The sequence below is a fragment of the Neopelma chrysocephalum genome, unplaced genomic scaffold (genome assembly GCF_003984885.1).
Source record: "Neopelma chrysocephalum unplaced genomic scaffold, ASM398488v2 Primary Assembly neopelma1_59, whole genome shotgun sequence".
Classification (NCBI taxonomy): domain Eukaryota; kingdom Metazoa; phylum Chordata; class Aves; order Passeriformes; family Pipridae; genus Neopelma; species Neopelma chrysocephalum.
In genome coordinates this window covers 18,127,198-18,152,461 of record NW_020897714.1, presented here as the reverse complement: position 1 = coordinate 18,152,461, position 25,264 = coordinate 18,127,198, and the positions used below count along the sequence as shown (strand labels likewise).

At 50.2% G+C, this 25,264-nt stretch overlaps 1 protein-coding gene across 3 annotated transcripts; it reads left to right on the top strand.

Annotated features, from left to right (window-relative positions):
• Positions 1 to 1,246: 1,246 nt before the first annotated feature.
• MGAT3 (mannosyl (beta-1,4-)-glycoprotein beta-1,4-N-acetylglucosaminyltransferase) lies at positions 1,247 to 24,758 on the top strand. Of its 3 annotated transcripts, none has more exons than XM_027680202.1 (2): positions 1,247 to 1,417; positions 18,011 to 24,758. In XM_027680202.1, exons 1-2 carry the CDS (start codon positions 1,329 to 1,331, stop codon positions 19,518 to 19,520), a joined length of 1,599 nt encoding a protein of 532 aa, XP_027536003.1. In that variant the 5' UTR covers positions 1,247 to 1,328; the 3' UTR covers positions 19,521 to 24,758. The 3 variants fall into 3 exon arrangements, with proteins under 3 accessions (XP_027536003.1, XP_027536004.1, XP_027536002.1); XM_027680203.1 differs by lacking the exon at positions 1,247 to 1,417 and adding an exon at positions 6,860 to 6,932; XM_027680201.1 differs by lacking the exon at positions 1,247 to 1,417 and adding an exon at positions 16,762 to 16,946.
• The last annotated feature ends 506 nt before the right edge of the window (positions 24,759 to 25,264 follow it).

Below are 25,264 nucleotides of genomic sequence, written 5' to 3'. Positions count from 1 at the left end.
ATCCAGCTGACCTCTGGCTGTCTTTACTCATCCTTCTAGCTGAGTTTGCAGCGGGGAAAATTCCCCTTCAATTATGCTGTCTCTTTGCCTGAGCCCTGACTGTGCGATCTCCATCTTGGCCTTAAAACTACAAATTAGGACAGCATTTTTCCAAGGAAATCCTCTCTGGTGCTGGCCAGGCAGAAGATCCGTCCGTAGGGCACACTCTTGTGCATTCCTGTTGAGTTGCCGCAAGTGCTGCTCAACAGAACAGGCAGCTGCAGTTAAACAGAGCCACTTCTCACCTTCTCACCAGCAAACCGCCCAGCTCGCCCATCTGATAAATGGCAGGTTGGAAAGGCATTGGCACCAATGCTTTGTTTTTAATGTGTTGTTTTTCTAAATTCCCATCAAATGTCGAGGAAGGGTGTACCCTAGTTCTGCTTCCTTTTGACCTTTCGCTGGCTCTTGGCCGCAAGGGGTGAGGTCCCACGCTTGTGTTTCAGCATGTTTGTAGCGGTGCGGTTCAGCCAGGGGGGGCGGGAGGGGGCTGGGGGTGTGTCGGGGTGGTTGTGGTGGTGATATTTTGGTTTGGCTAGGCTTTGTTTTCCTTTCCAAAGATGGGCCCAATGTGGAAGAAGGCAGGGAAAAGTTGAATTAAGAAAAGGCAGCTTTTGCGGTTGGGGCGCACGATCGGGAGTCAGCAGACGCAGGTTCTATTTCTGGCACCACAGCAAAACTTCCTGATGTCGCTGGGCAAGGCAGCTCACCCATCTCCACCTTGCCTTGCCTTCCTCCTGCCAATCGACGAGTGCTCCTGCCCTCGCTCGCCCCCCGGGGCGCGGACAGGGATGAGGCCGGGGCGGCTCTGCCGTGGGGCTGCGGGCGGCACGGCGGTTCTGCCTCGGCCCCGCAGCATCCTTGGGGGGCACCGCCTGGCCTGGCACTCGCTACTGCAGCTCCCTCAGTAAACCACCCTCGGCCTTGCCGCGTCCGCCTGAACCCCCCCGCCCCCCATCCAAGAGACTCCTTTGTGCTGGAGGCGGGGGGCGGCAGGGCCGTGCCCCGGGGGCCGGGCGGCCCGCGGCGGCGGCGGCCCGGGGGGGCGGGCGGGCGCGCCGGGGGAGGAGACAGGCGGGGAGGGCGGCACAAAAGGGGCTGCTGCAGCCCTGCCCGCTGCTGCCGGCGGGGCTCTGCTCGCCGCGGCTCTGCAGCGCAGCGCATCCTTTCCCGCGGCCGGGAGGAGGTGCCGGGCCGCTCCGCGGCAGAGAAGGAGAAGGCGGAGGAAGGCGGCGGGGGGCTGCGGGCTCCGGGCTCGCCTCTCGCCTCGCCGCGGCCGGCACCGAGCCATGCCGGGGGGCGGCGGGTGGGCCGGGGGCGAGCGGCAGCCTCGCCCCGCCGGGGGGCCCGGCGGGCACCGACACTGCACCGGCCGGGGGTGAGTGAGCGAGCGGGGAGCGGCGGCGCAGGGGGCGGTGGCGGGGGCAGCACATATCCCCCGCCCCGCGGGCGGCGGGCGCTCAGGGCAGCGGCGGCGAGACCCCCATCGGTCCGCTCCCCCCTCCCCGCCGCTGCTGCCGCCACCTGCAAGTTGTGCCTCGGCCCGGGGGTGCGGCGTCATCCCTTGCGAGCGCTGCCGGAGAGGCTTCCCCCGCCGAGCCCCCACCTTCCCGCTCCTTATTTATTTATATTAGTGCTATTTTTTTTATTCTCTTCCCCCCCTCCCCACACCCCCCCCTATAATCCCGGCATCCCCTGCTAGGGAGCATCGGCTGTGGGGGGGAGGGAGGTGATGCTGCCAGCCCCCTGCCCGCCGCGGAGGGCTCGCCGAGGGTGGAGGCACCATCCCTCCGGCCGGGGCACTGCAGCGAAGGCCCATCTGCTGCCCGGGCTCGACTTGCGAGGAGGGCACGGGCTGGGGATGCGTGCCAAGCCTGCAGCAAGCGAGAAGGAGTAACAGGAGTGCGTGCGTGGGAGGGAAAACATCCATACAAGTATATGTGTATCATCATCACCATACTTCCCCTCTACCCTGTTCTGTCTCCATGTCAGATGGCTATAGTCCCCCCATTGGGGGCTGGCTGCAAGGGGATGTGGGCACCCAAGTTTTCCACGCTGGTGCAGGGCTCTCGTGTTGTCTGCAGGCTGGAAATAGCTGTATGTCCTGCTGGAGTGACACAAGCTGGTGTAGCTCAGTCCTTGCGAGAGTTTTGCACTTTGGGTGAGTGTGACAAGGTTGATGGGGAACACAGCATCTGCTGCAGCTCTAGGCTTCCTCAGACAGCTCAGCAAGGGAGAGAGTGTGGTGCGGGATGGAGTGCCTTAGCCCATGGTTTTCCTGTGGGGATTTCCACAGACTGTGTTTCTGTGGGCTGTGCCTGGGTCGTGTGGGAACTGTACCTGTTTCCCAGAACTGAAGCTGTGGTCTTGCACCTTTCCCTTCCACCCTAGGGCAGAGCTTGAGTCAGGAGCTAGCCTGCCCTGTCTCCAGCACACAGTGTGGATACTGAGCATCTCCCTTCCCATAGAATGGCCCTCCAGTTAACTCCAAATCCCTCCCCTTGAGTGGGAAGTTCAAGCCCGTGAAAACACTTGGTGGCACCACTGCTAACAACTATGACTTGAGTCACCAGGAACCCCCAGCCTCTCTGCAAACTGAATTTCAAATTCCTGCCTACTGCTTATGTATCTCTCACAGTACCAAGGTACGAATCAGCAGGAACTTTTTGCATCCCTTCTCCAAAGGGTGTCTCTTGTGCTCTGTGGATCCTACCTGCAGAAGTGGTGTTGAGTCCAGCTGGAGCCTGTGATTTTGGAGGCACTTGCAAGTTCCTGTTGCTGCAGCCTGGTTGCTGTCAGCTCGTCAAGGGAAGAGCTGAAATCAAGCGGGACCCTCAGAGAGCGGAGAGCCACCTCAGAGGGGAGGGAAAACTATGGATGTCCCCACCTTGCAGCTAACTTTCATTTTCCAAAGCCCCCCTAAACAGAGCTGTAGCACCTGTGCTTGTAATTCAGCCTCAGTGGTAGTGCTAGGAATGTGTCTTCCAAGCTGGAGTGGGAGAAGAGCAGTCCTTTGAGCTGTTCCTGGGGAGCCTCTAGCCTCCCTGTACCATTATAAAACAAGCATTGAATGAAAGCCATTGCATACTGTGGAAAAGAAGTGAAGCTGTGACTCTTCTACTGCATGTCATAAAAGTCCCTCGAAGATTTATAGCTCCTCTGTGCCCTCAGGTAATTTTGCAGTAGTGGTAAAAAATCCACTGCAAGGTATAACATTCCCTCCCTGTGAGGACTCTGCTATACCTGCGTAGCTTAGTTATTAATGCCCTGGATATGGAAATTATATCCTTAGGAGAGGGGAGGGATTCTGGCTAGCTGCAGGTGTGTTTTCTTGCCCAGTTTCTGATTTGGTGGCCCAGCTGCTGTCTTTTGGTTAGCATACCTTTGGCTGTACATGCTGCTGAGGCTCATCTCCATCACATGGGCCCAGAAAGTGAGGGACTGTTTCCAAACTGGGTTCAGGGGCTGAGCTGCCACCTGCCTCCCTCCCTCCCTGCAAGTGCTGATAAGGTTGCGAAAAGAGAGAGTTGCCTGTGTGGCACACAGAGGTTGCCTTAGCAAGGAGGTCAAGAAGAGGGGTGGAAAACAGTGTGTGTATTTGCAGGGATGTTGGCTTTGGTGGATGCTCACAACTGGAAACTTATCTGGAGTACTTGTGCCCAACATGAGATGGGGATAGCTGGTCTGGAGGGTTGCTGGGACTGTGCTGTGATCACAGAGCCTGTTTAACCTCTGCCAGCTGCATGGCAGGCACAGATGCGCTCGGTGTACTTGCCTGAGGAGCATACCTATGGGGTTCGTGTGCTCGTGTATGTGCCTTATGTTTACCTTTCTCTTCCTCCTCCCACGTGCAACTGGTTAAGTGCAGTGTGACACTGTGGCCTGCCAGCTTGGTGTAACACGCTTATTGCATGTTTTTAAGGGATGGTTGTGTGACAAACGTGGGTGGCTGTTTGCTGGGTGCACTTACCATGGAACACCTTCACTCTTGCAGAGTTTATGCCTGCAGTAAGTGTGGAGCATATAAGCAATCATGGACATAGCAATTGTTCAGGACAGTGCACGTAGATGTTGTGCATGCTCAGTGTGTGAAGGGCACCTTAGGGCAGACAAGTTTCTCTCTCTGTCCCTCCCTTGCTTTGAGCTGTCAGCAAAGAGAGATAAACTCAGTCTTATGGCAGCGTTTATAGCTGAGTTTTCAGCTTGGTGTGCCTGAGCTTGAGAGTAGCATCTTTAAGGTACATCTGCTATTGTAAATTCACACACACACACACACGGCCCCTGCATCAGATCATAAAAGTGGAGGAAGGAAATGGGGGAATTTGATAACTGAATGATAGGGCAAGCTGGTCCAACATTCATTCCTAAAGGCTGATTAGGTTTTAGGTGGAGTTAGTTGCTCTAAAATGAGCCCTTTGTACATTGTTGGAATCTGTGACCCAATCAGTGGGATGTAGCTGGAGGAGGTGGTGCTAATGAACACTAGTACAGCTGACAGTAACTCTGGCAGAGAGGAAGGCGGAGGGTGTACTGACTGGCACAAGAGATGTCTTCATGTCTTTAGGTCAGTGAAAGGTGCCTCAAGGGGCTGGTTCATGTTATCAGCCCTGACTATAGAAGCAGAAGAGTGTGGGTAGTTGTCCCCACCTGTTTTTCCCTACTGTCACCCATCAGTTCTGCGCAAAAGGTCAGGCTGCATTGCACTTGGCACAAAATGCCATCATGTCATCAGGACACTACAATGAAGCATTACAGTGGAATCTGAAATTTGGGGAAGGTGGGTGCATGGAACCGTGCAATGCAAGGGGATGTGGAGGGGTGTCTGAGGAATGCCTGCTGTTCCCTACCCTGGATGTTCTTGGAAAGGCAGTGATATATCTGCAGTGCACGTGTGGACTGTGCTGTTGGGTCAGTGATGCAGGCTGGCCTTGAGGAACTGTGACAGAGCTACATGGAGAGACCAAGCCCAGAATTGTGGGCAGCTCTGGGTCGGGTTTGGGGTGCTTTGGTAGTCAGAGGAGTGGGTTGCAAGGTCAGGGCTGTGCCACTGTAGCAGTGCTGTGTGAGATGCCAGGACCAGCTGCTTGTCCCAGGGGCCAGGGCAGAGTTGCAGTTACACTGCCAGTGAGTTCCCCCTTCTCCTGGGGGATGTGAAGAGAGATGCCATTTGCTGGAGTAGCGGTGTAGGATGCAGAAGAGCACTCCATGCCTGCATTTGTGTGAAATGAATTCTGAAGCTCTTGGAAAGGCAGAAACATGATTTCTTTACCTTCTTTTTCTGACTTCTTTGCATTCCTTGCAGTGCAGACCCTTTACTTCCCCCGAGCTCTTCCTGAAGCACAACAGGTACCTCCTGCTCTTCAAACCTCTGAACACCTGTAGCAGGGTGGGTGTATTTTTTGTGCTCAGAAAGTTGCCTGGTAGAGGTGATAGGTGAAAGTGAGTGCGGCACTGCACTTTGAGCTTTCATCAGGCAGGCTGAGGGAAGAAGCAGCATGAAGGGAACTGGCTACCTTACAAACAGCAAGGGCTTGTTCTAGAGCTGTGATTTAGGAAGTGTTTATTCCCTGCTTTAGGAGACTGAAAGTTACATGAGCTGCTTGCTGTGGGGTCCTTGGTCTCTCATACTCAGATGAACCCCCCCCCGGCTGAATAGGCAGTGAATAGGCAGCTGGATGAGCTCAGTTAAGGTTCCCTGTTTCCCCAGCCAGGGGAGTGCCCAGGTCTATGCCTAAACAGACTTTTTCAAAAGGTTGGCCATGGCTGTGGGACATGACCAAACAGAGTTTTGCTAGCAGTCTTTTTCAGCCCATAATGCACAAGCTGTAAGCAGCAGGAGAGGTAAGGAGAGGTGAATGTGGCTGACCAGAGGAAGAAAGGCAGTGGGGGCATTTCCTCTTTCTGAGGATTATCTGTGTCTCATGTTTTATGACAGGGTTTTTCTCCAAGAACCTCGAAGCAACCCATTAAGCCGCTTTTAATTAGGCAAGCCCTTGGAGCAGAAAAGTTTCTCGTATTTCCTATACAGGGAAACTGAGGCATGGAGCAAGGCTGTGCCTTGCGCAGTGGTAAATGCAAGGGCTCATCAGGAGAGCAGCAACCGGGGTGCAATGCTTCCCCAACTTGCTTTGCTGTTGCCTGTCTTGGGAACCCTGGAGAACAGCTAGGTTTGTGTGCTGAGCTAGGGGTTATCGATAACTTTCAAGTCACTGCTTGGATCCTGCAGCCCTTTTCACCATAGATATCACCTCCTCCTTGATCTGATGCCTAATCTGTAATCCTAGTTCCCTGCTGTCTTTCCCTCGGAGCGTCGTTTTCCCCTCTGTGTGTAAATCCATATAGTTTGGGCTAGGGCTAGTGAGCAGAATCAAAGTCCGTGATCTCTTTAAGCTTTGGGGTAATTTTTATCTTAGGTTGTTGCTGCATGTGTCTTGCATGATAGCAAAGCTGCAGCAAGCAGATTTCAAGCATACCTGAAAGACTAATGCAAATCAGACCTGCTGCATAGCGGCTTCGCAACTGTGAAACCTGTGATCTAAGCACAGGTATCTGCTGTGCTGACTTTATCTGTGTTAGGATCCCTTGTTTTGGCATGCAGATACTGGAACTGAGCAGAAAGTGAGAGAGACATCATGGCAAAGAGACGTGAAAAGGAGTCTCTATCCTAGATGCTGAGCCCTTTAAGAAAGAAGGGGAAGGTAAGCTAGAGCCCTGAGATTTTAAGCTGGTTGTGCTGAAGCTGAAGAGAGGGCTACAGTAGTGCTTTTAGTTCCTCTTTCCTCTGGCACAAATGCCTCTAGCTGGATAGCAGGGAAAAAGAGGAGGATGGAGGCCTGTGCAGACTGAGCATGTTGGGCACTGACAGATCTTGGAGGCTACAGCAGCCAGGAAAGGTAGGGTTTTGGAAGAAAGCCTGTGTAAGGGCTGAGAGTGGATTGTGCTTGCTGTGTGAGGAAGTCGCGTTTTTGCGGAGCTTGTAGTGTGAGGGCTGGCTCTGAGGCAGAGCAAAGGGCAGGGTAAACAAGGAGAGCGGTGCCCTGGGGTGATCAGCGTGAGCTGCCTGCTGTTGCTTAATGACTCCATTTCCAAGGCAAACCTCGGTAGCCCTGATGTTCAGGGAGGCAATATCTCCCAAAAGCAGAGGAGTGGGGCAGAAAAACAGACTGTGATTCTTTCTGTTTTCAGCTCAGCCTTCCCCATACATTGTGCTAGCAAAACTGTTCCTTCTTTACTGCCTCCAGGGTGTTTTTGGTTCTCTTTTCTCCTCACCTGCCCCAGCAGTCCTGTCCTCCCCACCTCGCTCTGCGAGTGCTGGCCAGCTAACCCAATTGGTGGAGGCAAGACCAACCGAGCAGCCTTGCTTGAAAGGGACATCATATTCTGCATTTTCTCCTGGGGCTCTGTGAGACCTCTGGAGAAGAAGTGGATTAAAGGAATTGCTGTTTCCCCGTCAGCCCTGTGTCCCCAAATACCTCCTGTCGTGCTGCTGTTCCCTGCAGGCCTGGCTGTGAGCAAGTGGCCATTGTGCTCTCGGATATTGGCACAGAGCCTCTGTGGCCTCAGAATCCCCATCTAGCAGCAACTTTTGGAGGAAAGGGTTGACCACACCTGCATTCAGCTTGGCCGGGGGGACGATGGGATTGCTTTTGCATAATTTAGCAGTCTCTTGAATTATTTATAGTGCAGTTGTGCTCTGGAACAGAGTCTTCTCACTTTCCGTGAGCGCCTGGGGGGGAGGGAAGGGGAGTTTGTCGGGCATCCAGAGTCTATCACTAGGCGATGAGGAAGTGCTGTGGGTTTCCTTTCTGCCGTGTTTCTTCGCATGTGCCTCTGTGCAGCTGAACTGCCCTGAAAATCCCATTCTGGTTTCTGCATCACTCAGGTGTGTGATACTGCTGAGCATCTCCATGGCTCAGGACTGTGCGAGATGTTCCTGAGTTCAGAGCCTTGTCTTTGCAGCAAGACTGTTGAGCTGGAGACAATGAATCTTGTGCTTAGATTTAGTCCCTCACTCAATTACTGTGCTGTGGATCTGGGGCAGGGATCTTCAGGACTGTTCTCTGAAATATTCAGATGGTTGAAAGCATTTTTTTTCTTTTGAAGGCCCATCTTGTCTTGACAAAGTGTTTTTTAGATTTGGTATGCCATGGTCCATTGAACTTTACAAGAGATCATCAGGACCTGAGCGTTTGATAGATCAGGTGGTTGAGCAGCAAACTGTGCAGCTGCAATTCCCATCACTTCTCAGTGATTAAACCCTGAAGAGAAACCAATTGAGGACAGAGGGAGACTGGGGCAGTTTGTTAAGGCTCTTGCAGCAGCAGAGCATCATGAAGATGAGCTGGGTGGGCTGAGCACCCGCCCCAGCTATGTATGAGCTTAATGCTCTTTGTCCCTCTGCCTCACTCTGGCAGGTTGCTGTACCATTCAGATGGGCTGTCCCACTCTTGCCCTGCTTGTCCTGTTTATTTCAACATGACCACGGCTCCCCTACCCACACTGCACATCTTTCTTGTTCATTACTGATTTTCATGGTGTGCTTACACATCAGTTTTGTCTTTCTCCTTTCCTTCCTTTTTGACCTGTCTGTGGCAGCTGACTTCTCAGAAACACGGTTCAATATAAATGTTTGTGTTACTGAAGACCTGAAAGGGGAGGAAAAGGGCTGAGGGTGGAGAAGGAAAGAAACTTGGACTGTAATCAAGTGATTGTGGCAGTAAACTGCTCTGTCTGCTGTACAGTTGAGCAGAAATACTCAGCTTCCCTGTTTTTAAGTGCACAGTGTGTTTGTGGCTTCTGCATTTGGGGAAGAGCTGGCCAGGCAAACACTAGTTGTTCCCTGGACAAGCTGCCCTGTCCTGGTTCTCAGATTCTGCAGCATGAAACAAAGCCCATTCTTTCATCAAATGTTTTACCTCTTGTCAGGGACATTGGTAACTGGCTAAATGCAAAATTTCTCCTCATCCTTCTCAAGAAATAAGGCAATCTAAGGGAAGAAAGTGAAGACAAATGGTCCCCAAATCTGTGTAATGTCCAGGATGCCATGTGATTTACTGATGAAGACTAGCTTTCTCCCTCTTTCCCCTTAGACCTCTTCCCAGTTCTTTCCGCTTGATTTAATCTGGAGATCGGGGTACTGCTTTGCTTAGTGAAAGGGAACGTTTGTGCAGAAGTAGTAAACATATTGTTGAGACCCAGGCCTGCTGCACTGTCTGTAAACAAGATCCAGTCGTCTGTGGGAGGCAGAAGAGAGATTTATGTGACCCTGATTTAAGTGCATTAGGAGGCTTTTGATTTCATTCTGGGAAACTGCCCCTTTCCGTGGTACCATATGCCTGTTACCGGCATAGAGCCGTTACTGCAGAATTGATTTGTGTGGATTTAATCCGAGGGGCTGTGATGCTGCAGTCAGAAGGATAGCATAAGCAGGGGGTTGCCTCTGCAAGCCAGAGCCTGAGGTGCTCTGCAGAGTCCCTGAGCTCTTGCCCTTTGTCCACCCCAGAGGTGGGAGTCTAGGCTGACTTACTCCTGCCCCAGGGCAAGACATTGAAGAGCTCTCTGCCTATCAGCACTTTCTGTACTAAAATAATAACAAAGTGAAGTGGCAGCGGGGGATCCAGGCAGCACTGTGTCGAGGTCTTGCCTAAGTCTTGAAAGAGGAAATGAAGAACAAAGGCAGAAGAGACAAATAAATAAGGGTCTGTTCATGGTCCAAGAAAAATTCCCATGGGCTTGTGTAACATTCTCGGGAAGATGTGACACTCCCTGGGCTGGAGTTAGTTTTTGAGAAATGAAAGGGAAGGGGGGAAAAAGGCAAGAGAATTGGGGGGTTGGGGAAGGGGAGGAGAGAAGGAGGGAGAGACACCCTGGAGAAGCCTCTCAGCATGGCGTCAGGTTTCTCTGGCTGTTCCTGGTGAAGAGGGGTTAATGCTCTTTGCATGGGATTGGCTGGTCACCAGACATTCAGAGAAGAGGGGGATTCGGGGGCTGCCAAGCGGGACCCCTGTGGCCTGAAAGGAGGGGAGGAGGGGAAGGAAGAGGCTGAGAATGCTCTTCCAAACAGTAATAGATCAGCTACTGTGGGAAAGTGAACACACTGCCAAACCCCAAGTAGTTGGTGATGGATGGGGGAGGAAAGAGGGTGGGGATGGAGGGCCAGTTCTTCTCCATGGCCACTAGAATCTTGCTGCTATTCCATGGCCTCTCTTTATTTATTGTCTTCTAAGGTTTTGATCTGTCTTGGAGAGCTTTTATCCTGGGGATGCACAAACAACTGCCACCCGCTTCAAAAATAGCTTGAGGCAACGTGGTTTCTGCCTGCGGGGGTCTGTGCACTTTACCCATCACCATGGCATCATGTGCTTCTTGCCTTCTTCCTCCGTCAACTGCCTTGCTCTGGGCCCACAGGGCACCTACCTCACCTTCCTCTGGTCTGTTCAACTTGCATCTCCCAGTTGCTTGGGCTGTTACACAGTCCCCAGGGACTCTCCTGCTTTCTTTTGCACAGGATTTATGTGACACTCCCTGGCATGTCTGCCACATGCTCTTCATCCATGAACCCTCAACTCTGAGCATAATCTGGACTGTTCATCTTGGAGCTATTCTCAGGATTTGTGACTTGTACTCCACTTGCTTGGCATGCATGGAGTGCGTGCCAGGATCTGCACTGAAAGCAGTTACCTGCTGCTGGTTCTTCTCCAGTTCCCTCCTTGAGATGTGCTCCTTCTCTGATGCTGCTGGGAGGAGTTAGTGAGCTCATGGTGTTTAAATGGGGGCCTTGTTGGAGATCTGGTTAGATGAACAGTGTCTAAAGGTCTGTAATTTTGACTGTCTGAGGATGTATCTACTTGATACCATGGTTTTTATGAGAAGCAAACTGGTGAAATAATTTAGAAAGTTTATGCTGGTCAGCTGCTTCTTCCCATGTCTAGGCGTTTTCTTGGAGTTTATTTTTAACCCAGTTAGATCTGCCGCTGATTTGGCTGTAAAAGCAGACTTCCATATGATTGACAACTTGAATTCATACAACTGACAACTGAGGGATGGGTGAGCTGTGAAGGTGGTGAGTGAGGGGAGAGAACCTCTGAAAAAACATCCTGTGTTGCCACATGCCTCACTTGTGGTCTCTGAAAGCATGATTTTCTTTTATCCTGGGACAACCTGGTTTTGTCCTGTCCACCTCTGCAAGGCACAAAGACTAGCTGGGAGGTCTCGCATACTTCTTTGATTACCCCATGGCCTGTCTGAGGACATAAATTTGCTTTTGTGTGCAGTTCTGTCCCTTTTTTTCTTTCCTTTTCTTAATGATGGAGTATTCCTTCCTTGTAAGATACCACAATTAATAAGCAAAAAATCTGGCCAACTTGGTTTTGCGCTGCTGTGACCGCTGTGCTCTGGAAGCAGGGAGCAGCAGCAATACTGCGTTTGGCTGGGAGAGGGGCCTCACATCCTTGGTGCGTGTGTGCACTGCTGAGTGCAATGAGCAAAGCCTCAGCTCACCCTCTGATGTCCTGAGAGACCCAACCATGGAGCCAAGTGGTGATGCAATCTCCAGGGCCATCACAGCAGACTTTGTGGAACCAGATGTTTTGAGGAGGCAGTAAGCAGGATTGAGGAAGAGTCCTTCCAGGATATCAAGCGTAAGTGAAGGAGAGAGGTGCTGCTTCTCCTTTAGCAGAAAGAGCACTTAGACTAGCGGTGCTAAGAAATGAAAACTGGCTTCTGAGAGTATATGAAGGATTAGAGTGTGCAGAGGCATCTCTGAAGCCATGAAAATTCCTATGGTGAGACTGGATTTAGCTGGAGAGAGGGGATTAGCTACAAGGGAGCCCAGTACAACTGAAGGATACTGAGAAGAATATTTGATAGATTCCAGTGGAGTTGGAAATCCAGCTTAGTTTTCCTTAGTATGCAGTACTGCACCCTTGTGATGTCCAAGTACTTCTTGGATAAAATTAAATTGGTGTCTTGTAGGCCATTACTGGATTTCACTAGTGTTTTCTAGTCTTCTCTGAGAAGATCTTTTAAACTGGGGGTTGGAGAATTATATAATTATGCTGCTATTAGTTTTATGGCAGCTACAGTAAGAACAGTCTGTTCGAGTGGAGGGTTTTATAATGGACTCTGAAGGTGTTCAGATGCTGGTCTATTCTGCTGATTTCTGGACGATCAGTCTTAAGCCAAAGGCTTGTCAGTAAAGACCACTTTATCTCCAGGTCCTGTGTGTTCTGTGGGGAGGGTTAAGAGCTGCTTTGTCCCACAGTGTGCAGCTGCCTTGCTGAGACTGGAGATGTGGCATCTAAAATAACCAAATAACTAAATATCAGGACAAGACACTTGAGAGAACAGTTGAAACAATGAAAGCCCATGGAAAGTGTGGAGTTCAAAGGTACTGTGCTTCTAGAGTTGAAGAGGTGAGCAGCCACAGGCTGGAGGCTTTGTGTTGCATCCATCTTAGTTTCTGTATGCAGCAGATGGTAGCAGCTGGTGTGGAGCACTTGGGTTTCCTAGAAGAATGTGTAGAAGAGACATCTGATTTGTTTGTTTTTTGACCATAGATGTTGCTGGTCTGTTGAGACCTAGCAAGGTCTTGTGGTTGACTTTTACGTAATGTGTCCGCCTTCCCTGGGAAGGGGAAGGCAATGCCTTTGTTTGAATTGTGTTATCAGCCCTTCCCTGGCCAACCTCACCTTAGTCTTGTGTAGATGCACCCTTTAGCTGTCTTTTTTTTTTTTTTTTCTTCTTCAATCCAGTTTTCTTCCTGGCTTGATGAGACCTACTAATGGTGTGTGGATGGCAGCTCTGGGAATTATGGCGGCACCCTGTTGAGTGGTCACTTTATATCTCCGCTCACTTCCCTGTGGAAATGGAGGGCCTCACTCTGCCTTAGTTGCTATCTAAGTAAGGTCAGGCTGTGTTGGATGGCTTGCTCCAGCTGTTTGGGCTGTCAGCAAGTCAGTGGCACCTTGTGGTCAGTTGCCTCGAAGCTGCAAAGGAAATACAGAGCATGAGGTATTGGTGTTTTGCATTAGTGCTGTGGGCAGCAGCTCTTGGTGAAGGTCACGGGAGAATGTTGTATCCTGTCCTTGAAACGTGAAGGGAAGCTGATATGGACCCGCTTACATTCAAACCACCTTGTGCTGTGACTCTGCCAGAACTTCTAGCTAATGTCCTCGTAGCTTGCTGTCCCTGAAAACACCATGGCATCCTTCACATGAGAGAAATGCTGAGCCCTAGCTACCTTCTGGTACATCCTGCTCCTCTACACTTTTTCTGCTGTCCAGCTTTGTATGATAATCTTCTCTTCCTACCATTAAGCAAAGCACAGTCCTGCTGTCCCTGAGCTTACTTTGGTCATAGACAAATACAAGTTTTATAGTTTCTCCTTCAGTGAGTGTTTGCAGAACAAAAGTAACTTGATATTTTAAGAGTGTTTAGAGGTACTGTGGCTCTGATGCCTGTTGCGATTTCTGTTCCCTGGGGATGGCAGATAGTGCTTCAGAAATGCGGAGCCTGTCCCATTTGTCTCTAGCTGGAGAGAGCTGGGCCCTTGCTATGGAGGATGGAAATCATACTGGATTTTAATCTGCCATGTGAAAGCAATTCAGATTTGTGAATTAAGAGCTTTGTGTTGAAGTGTCTGAGTGATGGGCAAATATGTTACTGCATGGGTGTTATGGGATAACTTTAGGCTGAGGAGATGAGCATTTTGGTATTGGGGAAAAACAGAAGCTTCTGCTCTGACTTGTTCTCCACAGGAGCTTTTCTCCTGTAAGCATGGGAGAAGTCTAAGGAGTCTTGTATTCCATGCCCTAATGGGATGGAGTGTGGCATAGCATGCATCCAGTAGCTTGTTAGTGGCCTCTTGCCAGTGTTCTCCAGAAGAGAGCATTAGGACTGGTGAACTGCCAGTACTTACCGGTGCATATCTTTCTCTCTGGCTTCCTGAAAAATAAGTATATGATTTCAGGATGGTATAAATCAACTGGTCACTTGATATAATGGCAAAGTAAAATGCTAACAGGTGCCTGGGGATAACTCATATGCATACGACTTCTAGCTTTCCTCCTTCTCTGAAAGCCCTTCACCTGCATGGTAGACACAGAACTTTAAGCACGGAAATATCAAAGGGATCCCTTACAAAAAGAAGCTTTCAGCTTGTCTTGCCAGGACTGAGTGTTGCTGAAGCAGTTTGTGTTTCTTAAAGAGCTTTGTCTTAATAGAGCTGACTGTCCATACTCCTGGCTTTTTCTTCTACTTGAACATTAAAGCTTTTCTTATACTGCTGTTTTTAACCTGACAGCAACTTGATCACTCTCCCAGAGATCAAGTTGACTTTTTTTTTCCTCTCCTCACTCAAAATTGTCTTGCTGTTTTCTCTGTTCCTGGTAACTGATGGCTGCTTTGTGTTAGAGCAGCTGGGCTCCTTTATGACAAACTGAGATGTCTCTCTGACTGGTACCTCCTTTCTCATTTCCACCACATGTAAATGTTTTGGTGTGGGGGGGGGTAATAACAGCTTCTCTGCTGGCCTTTGTCTCCGACTAGCTACCACTCAGACACATCTTTCATTGCAGGGCTGATCAGAGGGTATGGGAAGGGATACATGACTGATGTTATTTAGTTTCTTGACTCCCGTTAAGGGTGCATGAGTGTTCTCCACTCCCTGGCAGAGGAATCCCTGGCATGTGAGAATGAAGGTGGTTCCCAGGGATGAGATTTTGAAGAGGACACACCTTGCTTGTTTGTTTTCCCCCCTTTTAGGAGGGGATAGGAAATATGTTCATGCTCCCACTCGAGCAGTGGAAATGGCCTCCTGGGACATGTCAGCGGTGGAACAGTAGAGGGTACTGCAGGGTCGGCTTGCTTTGGCAGAGCTGCAGCGGCTGTGCACACCAGCCTGGCTCTCCCAGGCACAGGCGGCAATAGCAGGGGAGGCAGTGCAGCTGTGCCCAGGGCTCCTTGTGCCACTGAGTTAAGAGCTGCAGAGCCGTGTGCTGAGCCTGACAGATACTGATGTATGCAAATGTCAAGTGAGGAAAATGTGCTTTGCTTCCTAAAACTGTGTGTCCTGCTATGTTGACACGGTGCACTACATCTCAGAAAGTGGAGCAGATTGTTGAATGTCAAGAGTTATGGCTTTTGTCTGGGAGTTTACTGTGGCACGCAGAGCATTACAGCCATCTGAGAAAATGATGTGCCTTGTGCAATTCCTTCAGCGCCTGCCCTCAGTCCTGGGCTGGTCCAGAGGAAGCTGGCTGCCCTGCATTTGTGTGTCCTGTAGGAACTGGAGCGCAACCAGCGTTACCTGGCAGCCATTGGGATTACCATATTGGAGCAGGTCAGCCATTTATCTTGCCTAGGTTTCAGTGTCTGAGAGAGCAACCTGATGTCTGGAAGTAGTGCCTTGGAGAAGGCACAGGACACCTGACTGGAGAAAGCTGTACTCATTTACCAGTGGCAGACACTTTCTCCTGACAGCCAGTCATGGCTAATTTAGTATTTTCGGCTTCTAGTGCCCTTCTCTTCCCCACACTTCAACACACAGAGCAAAAGCTGGTGACATGCAAGGGAAGAAAGGCACTTGAATGCTCTTCTACCTTCCAAGTCATCTTGCTGCTTCTGTGAGACATAAGTAGAGACTTCAGGGGAAAAAAAAACAATCCTGGATATGATGAGATGCTCTTGGGATTTTCTGCAGCCTCTTATTTTTCTCCCATGAAGCTTGACAGCAAGCCCCAAGATGATTCTTCATGGCTTTTAACTGGAGAATATCCAGCCCCTTCATGGCTGGATCACCACAAAGGTGTGACCTCCCACCAGCTGGGCCATGACCAGATGAGTGAAGTCAGGCTGTGGAGCTGTGATGGGTGGGTGCAGGTGAGGCTCTGCTCTGGTGCAGCCCCCTGAGGGGAGCCACCATTTCCTCCCTACCCACCTGTTTGACAAGATGGTCTCCTAGAGGTGCACAGAGCCAGCACCCTGCCCTGCCACTGACCTGTGCTGTGTCAAAGTATATCAAACCCAGTACTAAATATTAAACAATAGAATTAAGCTGTCTCTTTTTTCCTTGTTTATTTTTCTTTTCATTTTTAACTCTCCCATGGCCATGCTGTAACTTTACCACCAGCTTCAGGCTTGCAGTCCTTCTGTCAGAGCTTGACGTGGGACTCCTTGCCCTGCCACCCGAGTGCTGGGGACAATGTCAGTGGATGGTTGCTCTCACTAAAAACATGACTGCAAAGTGTCCAGAAATGCTTGTCACTGAGCTGTGAGGTACAACTGTGGACAACCCCTCTACCAAAGTCTCTGTCAGAGCCATCTGTGGAGAGCCAGATGTCTTCCTTTGGGTGGTTCCTGTTTGTCTAAATGCTTTATGGCTTTTCACGTTAGTATTAAATTCCCCTCAGGTTAATCAGTAAACATGCTTTGTGTCTTATTTAATACTCTCTGAAGCGGTGGGAGCAGGCTAGGTGCTTCTTCCCTCTGCTCCCACAACCTGCCCATGTGCCAGCCTTGAGGACCCCTTGGGCAGGGGAGCAGCCTGTGGGGCTGGGGGTGTGGGGCAGCTCCCCTGTGGCCCCCAGAAGCAGGGACTACCTCCTATGAAGGCATTGCTGGCACCATTATGTGCCATGTGGAATCTTTACAGGTGTGGTGCCTCTCAGGAACTTTGGCCCTGGAAAGGGAGAGTGCTGGGGGCAGAGAGCCGCCATAGGGAGGAGCATGTTGTGGAGGGAGCAAAGTGGTACATATTGTGTGCACGGGGATCTCTGCCTCTGCGTGTCACTGCGTGGAGGGTTTCGTGCTCCAGGGAGCAAAGGACAGCTTGTGGATTGCAAAGGGCTCTTGGATGATCTTGCCATGCCTAGCTTTGCCCCAACTTTCCTTTCCCTAAACAGCATATGGTGAGCACCTTTTCTCCTTTTTCCTTGGTGGAGCATTGTGTGAGATTAGCTTTTTTTAATCTTACTTTTTTATTTTTGTCCTTTTCCTGGATTGTAGTCTTCAATCACTTCTCTGCCTGACAGCAGCTCTGCGTTCCTTGCCTGGGCTGGAGGTGGGGAGGTGGTGTAAGAAAGGATGAAGGCAATATTTTGTGGTGTTTGGAGGGAAGGATTCTGCACTGCTGGCTTCTTCCTGGCCTGACACAGATCCATCATGATGGCACTGTATTACCAGCAGAGACAGTGAGGTGTTTATTTTAGTCCCCTTAAATCCAGATGCAAAAAAACCTCAGCATCTGGTGCACAGAAAATGAAAGGCAAAGGGCAACATTTGGAGGTATAGAGGACTTGAGAAGGATGGTAGAAGAGTTAATGTGAGAGGATCTTAAACTTATTTTTGTTTTCCAGTTCCCCATGTGAACTTGGGTAGCATTTCCTAGGAACAAGGGTGATTTTTTAGGGCGTGTTGAGCAAACACTGAGAAAATCTGGGGAGCATAGGCTGCCTCTGGCAGTCGGACTTAATGGTCTCGGTCCTTTAGAACTGCCTCTTATACTGGTCATGTTTCAACCATGCCCCTGCTCACTCTCTCACCCTTCCTCCTCTCTCTCCATTTTCTCCCAACCCTCTGGTGATACACAGTCTGAGGAGGTCTACATTCATTTTGTTTCCATCATTGAATAGGGGACAAATCTGCCAAGTGCAATGAGTTCACTGGATCATGAATTCCCGTTACTCTGGATTTCCTGTCTTTCTACCCCACTGCCAGTGCCTTTCTTGTCTCAGTGGATTTATGAGAATGTGACTGATCTAACAGAGGTTCAGCCTGGTAATATAGCTGAGGCAAAAGACCCACTGAAGATGGCAGGGGGTGGGGGAGTAGTTCCTGGATTCAAGTATCTGAAGATGCATGCTGAATTTGGACCAGCTTTCTGCCATCCCCAACCCATTTTTCTAATGATGGTAAACTTTTTGCACTTCAGTAACTATTGAATGTGACTCTCCTTTTCATGGCTCTTCCACAGGATGAAGATGAGACGCCATAAGCTCTTTCTGACTCTCTGCATGGCTGGTCTCTGCCTCATCTCCTTCTTGCACTTCCTCAAGGCCCTTTCCTATGTCACCTTCCCCAGGGAGCTGGCTTCGCTTAGTCCCAATCTCGTCTCCAGCTTCTTCTGGAACAATGCCCCAGTCACACCTCAGGTCAGCCCTGAGCCAGGGGGTGCAGAGTTCCTCCGCACACCCTTGTACTCTCACTCCCCCTTGCTCCAGCCCCTGCCTCCCAGCAGAGCCAGTGAAGAGCTGCACAAAGTTGAGTTCGTGCTGCCAGAAGACACAACAGAATACTTTGTCCGTACCAAAGCTGGTGGCATTTGCTTTAAACCAGGCACCAAGGTGTTGGAGAAACCACCCGTGGGAGGTCATCTGGAGGAGCGAGCGGAAGGTGCGGCCTCGGGGCGGCCGGTTCGCAAGCCACTGAGTGCCAGCGGAACCAAGCGGCGCAAGTGGGTGGAGTGTGTGTGCTTGCCGGGCTGGCACGGCCCCAGCTGCGGCGTCCCCACTGTGGTCCAGTACTCCAACCTGCCCACCAAGGACCGCCTCGTGCCTCGGGAGATCCCCCGGCGGGTCATCAACGCTATCAATGTCAACCACGAGTTTGACCTGCTGGATGTCCGCTTCCACGAGCTGGGAGACGTGGTGGATGCTTTCGTGGTGTGTGAGTCAAACTTCACAGCCTATGGAGAGCCGCGACCCCTCAAGTTCCGTGAGATGCTCCTCAACGGCTCCTTTGACTACATCCGCCACAAGGTGCTCTATGTCTTTCTGGACCACTTTCCCCCCGGCGGCCGCCAGGACGGCTGGATTGCTGACGACTACCTACGTACCTTTCTCACCCGGGATGGCATTTCTCGCCTCCACAACCTGCGCCCGGATGATGTCTTCATCATTGATGATGCTGATGAGATCCCGGCCCGTGATGGCGTGCTCTTCCTCAAGCTCTATGATGGCTGGACAGAGCCCTTCGCCTTTCACATGCGCAAGTCACTCTATGGCTTCTTCTGGAAGCAGCCAGGCACCTTGGAGGTGGTCTCAGGCTGCACCATGGGGATGCTCCAGGCTGTCTATGCTACTGACGGGATACGTTTGCGACGCCGTGAGTACTACACCATGCCTGGTTTTCGGCAGTATGAGAACAGCACAGGACATATCCTGGTGCAGTGGTCTCTGGGCAGCCCCCTCCACTTTGCTGGCTGGCACTGCTCCTGGTGTTTCACCCCTGAGGGGATCTACTTCAAACTGGTGTCAGCCCAGAATGGGGACTTCCCCCGCTGGGGTGACTATGAGGATAAACGAGACCTCAATTATATCCGGGAGCTGATCCGGACTGGTGGCTGGTTTGATGGTACTACGCAGGAGTATCCCCCTGCTGACCCCAAGGAGCAGATGTATGCTCCCAAGTACCTGCTCAAGAACTACCAACGGTTCCGCTACTTGTTGGAGAACCCCTACCAAAAACCTGAGGGTGCTGGGTGAGGCCACGAGGCTCAGGCTCATGTGGGAATTCAGAACTTCACAATAAAGGGAAAGAGTCAGGTGTTTTTGTCTGTTCCTTTTCTTTCTTTTGTTTCCTTTGTTTATGGGCAGGGTGTGCCATTTCTCTGGGGTCTCTGCTCTCCCTCCCTCCTTCTTTTTCCCTTCATCCCAGGGTGATGTCTGGGAACCTGAATTCCTCAGTCACATGAAGGGAGGCCTGGGCAGGAGGAGGAGAGATGTTGGAGACCTGCTCTGATAGTAGCATAAAGACTTTATTGCATCTTCCGAACCTCTCCTGCTGCCTGGAGAGAATCTCTGCAGCCAGCTGTCAGATTTTCCTCCGGGAGAGGCTGGGAGGGTACCGTGGGGAGAGTGGGCAACTATTCCCATCCACCCTCATCCTTCGTGGATTGGAGCAAGCACAGATGCAAGCCTGGGCTATTCAGTGAGCATATGAGTCAGCAGACACAAACTGATGCAAGTGGCCATGTCTGATGTGTGTCACTAGCATTTTTTGGATGAGTGAATGTGCAGAAACATCTCAGTATGCTTTTTTGTTTTGTTTTGTTGTATACCTCTATATTCAGAGAGTATTTTGGGGAAGGGAAATCCTTTGTTTCTAAGGTGTCCTCCCCAAAATGCATCCCCCTCCACAGGTTTAATGCATCTGGGCTGTATGTTGCCCCAATGCTCTACCAATCCTGGAGCAGGCAGATGGGAAGCAGAGGAGAAAGCCAGCTTTTGTTGTTTGCTTTTTTCCACTCATTTTCTGCCCCATGACACTGCACTGGCTTGTCCCACAGAAGCTGAAGTGTTTTCCCCTGCAGTATGTGCTTATGTTGTGGCTGGGATAAGCTGCAGGGCACTCAACCAGATGGTGAGAGTGTGTGTTTGCAAGTGCATGGTTTCCTATGTGCATGAGTGCTAACATGCATGGGTTTGATGTGCACGTGGGCGTTTGTTACCAGTACTGGGGGGGAAGGGGGCATAGTTGGGCTTGGCTGTGTGAGCTTTCAGGAAATAGTGGGATCCAGAAGCTGTGAACTCAGTCTTGGCATGGATGACTTCTTGAGGAAGTCATACAAGAGGACCAGGGATAGCATTGGCTCTGCATAGCAGTGCTATACATGTCAGACTGTTGCATGCCTCTCTGGCTGCCTCTCCGGCTGCCTCTCCAATCCCACAGGCAGTGCCTGCTGCAGAGTTGCTGCGTACACATGCTGGCTATTCCTTCTTACCATGGGGTAGTAAAAGGGAGAAGATGAAGGGCAAACTTCTGAGTTTGTTGTGGGGGAAACAAAGCTGGTCAAGGCCATCTATCTGCTCTTAGGGTGTGAGTGAGCTCATGAAGAAACAGGCCATGGGCAGAGTCTCATGGGGCCAAGAGACTGTTTTGGGACTACCATGCAATCCAGAGAGTGTGTGCAGCCCACATCTCCAGCCTGGACCATGCAGAGGGGAGGGGATCTAGGAGGACACTAGTTGCAGCTGTCTGGGCTGGTGTCTGCTCAGTTTGCCAGGGATGGGTAGTGAGGATCTGGCCTGTTGTTGTATTGGATTGATTCAGTTCATTGAAGAGGCAGATTTATGTCTCCACCCTTCCTTAGCAGATGGCTTGACAGGGTGCCCAGACCCTGGGCCGTAGCAGGTAGAGGGTGAAAAACATGATGAACTTGCTTCCTTAGCCTTGCAGTGAAAAGACTGACTCCTGTTCCAAGCAGAGCCCATATGGAGGAGGAGAAAGAGGAAAACATTGGCATAAAGAAGTGTGACCCTTCTGGCCAGCTGTTCTAAAGCAGAGGGGTTTCCTTTGCCCTTACCTCCACCAGGGCTCTGTGTTCTTGTGTTGTCCAGCATGTGCCACCCTTGCGCTTCATTCCCATCCACGACTCTCTTTTTCCCTCCTAATCCCTCTCTAGAGAAGGGGAAAATGTCAACAAAAGTAACTTGGTTGCGTAATAAGGCTGAGACTGGAACAGAATGAAGATGAACACCTTTTTCTGATCAAATTGAGATGCAGTTCATCTTAGCTCCTCTCACGTCTTGTGTGCCATTATGCCTGCTTATAAGAACTGAAGGAACCTCTTTTCTTGTTATTGGGGTTTTTTGGTCTTTTTAAATCACTGTTCTCACTTTTGTTGTGTCTTCCCCTTAGGCAGAAAGTCCCCTTGGGAACTGGGTGGAGAGAGAAGCTTTGCTAGGCAGAATGCTCTTCCCTCACAGTGAAGTTGTGGCTCTTCTAAGTCCAGACTTGTTGATGCAGCAGGAGGGACTCTTGTCATAGTCATGGGGTCCTGGTGCCAGGCGACTGTGTGGAGGTCTTGGGTACAGAAAGATAATAGAGAAATGGGGACCCAGCTGAGAAAGAAGGAGCCTGTGTTGAGCAAGATGAAAGCTGTACCACTGAGACTGTAGCACAAGGGGAACGTGCTTTCCCCGGGGACAGCAGGAGGAGAGCAGGTGTGTTAGCTCATAGGATTCAGCAGCTGAAAAATATAGCAGGAAGAAGCTATTTCTCATTTTTACTCATAGGAGGGAGCCTGAGATCTGCTCTTGGACCTTTGGCTTTGCCTTGTTTTAGTGATTGTAACACTAGGCCAATGCCAGGCTTTGCTGGAGACAGAAGAGAAAGACAAGTCAGTCTTTGCATGAGTGCTTTGGCATCACTGGAGCCCTGTGAAGCAGGGCCTGAAGTGCCTGTGTGCTGGGAGTGCACCTGATTATCTTCCACAGTGGGAGCAGCTTCTCGTCTTAATACCAGCCCTTCTCATGCATGGCCATCCTCAGGGATTTTTAGTGCACTGCAAGTCATGTTTTCAGTGTTGAGGTATGGCCCTTGTCTCTTGGGAGTTTCAGATGAGTCTACAGCTGCAGTATCTGCAACTCCTATTCCTGAAGTACAGCCTGTTGTCTTCTCCATTATTTGCTCCATCATTCTCCTCTTCTTCTTCTGATTTGTCTTTCCCTTTTGCCCCCTTAGGCTGGAGGAGAAGGTCCTACTGGAATAGCAATGCTCAGGTTCTTCTGTAGGACTCTGTCCCTGTCTGCCTTCTGGACTTACTCACTTCCTTACTCTAAGGAAATTAAATTTAAACCAGACTTCTCTTGTGGTGGAAGGAAGGGGCTTTACAGATGAAATGCATTCTTTTTTGTTTCTCTTTCTCAAGAATTGTTTAAACATTTTTTGATATAAGGCCAAACTAGTCAATGTTTCTGTCTAATTTGTCTGGCTAGCCCTGTGTTTATTATCCTTAGGGAGCTAGAATGCTTGCCATTAAAAATCTTCCTTCTTGTCCCTGGAGGAACAGACACCAGTAAGCTGACTTTTGCACAGTAATTTTCCAAGGTAGTGGCTTGCCCTCTGTTCAACCTTGCCTGTACTGCTGTGCTAGGACCTCTGCAACCAGCACATGGAGGGGACAGCCACCCCCCAGACAACCACCACAAGAGGGAACCCAAAAGCATGTGGGTGTATGAGGTGGGAGAAAGGCAAAGCAAGAGGCAGGTTTCTGTTAGATCCTTGTTTCCCAGTGCTGAACTCTGAGGTGAGTATTGAGACTCCTTCATCTTATCTGAACCAGGTACTGAGGTTTGAGAAGGACCAATAACCCTGTCCTGCCTCTGGGCTGGAGCTGGGATAAAATTACCAGAGCCTGACGTCTGTGGGTTGTTGCAGCCATAAACAGTGAAACCTGCTGTCTCTCTGGGAGCAAACTCTCTGGTGGAAGGAGAGAATGCATCACCAGCCTTTCCTGCAGCCCTCTTCAGCCTTGTGCTTTTTCTTTCCCAAAATGTTTCTACCTTCAAATTGGTGCAAAGGAAGACCAGGTAGTAGGGGAAGTAGTGAGTGGCACACCCAAGCCTTGCATTTCTTTCTGCCTGCCTGTCTTCTGTTGTGTTAGCGCTTCCCACCTGAAAAAGGAATTGCGTGCCCATGCCTGGCTTTAGTCGGAGAACCTGTCTTCCTCCTCTGCCCTGAGTGAAGGGAAGGACATGGGCTTTGGTGGACCTGCAGCAGCTGAGTTTGCTAAAGCAGGGGGAGTAGGGCAAGTTAGACATCTTTGCCCCTTTGTGTGTAATGCCATGCCCAAGTGACAAACAGAAAAGAAAGGGTGATTTTGTGCCTGTGTGGTTGGTATGAAGGATGACATGCTCAAGCCCACTCTTGCTGTTGCTTTCTCTGATTCCTGTATCCTGCTAAGGTGTTTGCTGTTGTGCTGCTCAGGCCAGCCTGTTCTTCGTGTCTCTGTGACAGGTAAACAAGGAAACTTTGTGTCCTCCAGGTAACGTGAGTTGTGATGGAGGGAGAGTATTCATTCTCCTCCGCTCACCTTGGTGTGTCCCTGTGGGCTGGTAGTGTCTCTTCTCCTCTTTGATATCCCCTAGGCTCTCTCCCTGTCTCCCAGCTCCTGCCAGCAATCTCCATGGCTGCTATGCCTCTGCACTGTGAAGACACGTGTCCAGGGTCACTCCTGGTGCGATTAGTGAACACTGGTGGTGAAGAGGAAGGGATGACTCGTCCTGGCTTCATTGGTCTCTAACCTTGGTGAGAAAGGAGGGAAATGAGTGGGAAAATGGATCCTGTATCCCTCCATTATTGTGTTCTCCCTACCCTCCCCAAACCCCTCCTTTCGGATATCTGAGACATTGGACAAACTCACTCATGTTATGGAAAGAGAAGGAAGAGAAGGGGAGCTGGAGGGTAAGGAGGTGACAGGAGGGGCTCAGATCCAGTACCAAGAAAGAAGAGCCGTTTCTAATGCAATACACTGTAATTTTAAAGCTTTGGGGACTACATATATTGGATTAAGAAGGGATCTGAAATACTCTGAGACTGTCTCTAAGAATTCGAACCACTGGTTTTTCCTTCCTGTGAGGATGATGATGCAGTATCGTCCTGGAGGTGGTCCAGCAGCACTTCTGAGCCTGGGGTCCACCTGGACCTACTGGTGGTGTTGCCCCTGGAGTGGTTCCAGAATACCCTGCTTTGGAAAAAGAATGTGTGGACTTGCCAAAAAAAAACAAAAAGAAAAGAAAAAATAAGAGCATCTGCAAATCTCCTTTCCACTCTGTAATTTATAAACAGCAATTAATAATGAACTTTTTGTAAGGATAAATCAAATGTACATTCTGAAATCATTTTCTCTGTAAATGGTTGGATTTCATTTCACCCTTAAAGGGATGCTTAAAAGGAGGAGATAATAATAAAAATAAAAAAAATTACGAAGTATGAAAGGATGTGTGTGACACCTTTTATTTCTGATTGCCTCGTGGAGGGGCTGCCGGAAAATGGAGTGAGGGAGCTTCCCAATCTTGGTGGAACACTGTTCCCAAGAAGGGAGATTGAGGGGGAGCCCAGCTGGTTTGGGGACTGATTGCTGATTTTGTGGGCCCAGGTCAGACCTAATCTTCTGCATGTTAAGTGAATATAAACATGTAAAGGCATAAGAGTGGGGAACAATGGCTGCTAAGTGGCTCTCAGAAGAGCTGGTGGATGGGAGAACCAACGTCGCCTGCTCATGAAATGGTATTTTGACACCATCTTTGCTCCCTTGGATACATCCCTTCTTCCAAGTAAAGCACTGGAAATCCCGAAGCCCCAAATTAAACCTCCCCATTGCAGAAATGCCTCTCTGGCACATGACCTCCTTGTTTTAGTTTATTTTTAAACCTGCCTAACATAGTTTTGGCTGTTCCCATTACTTGGTATCAAAGCCTGATCCTGCTCTGAATCCTTCTAACAT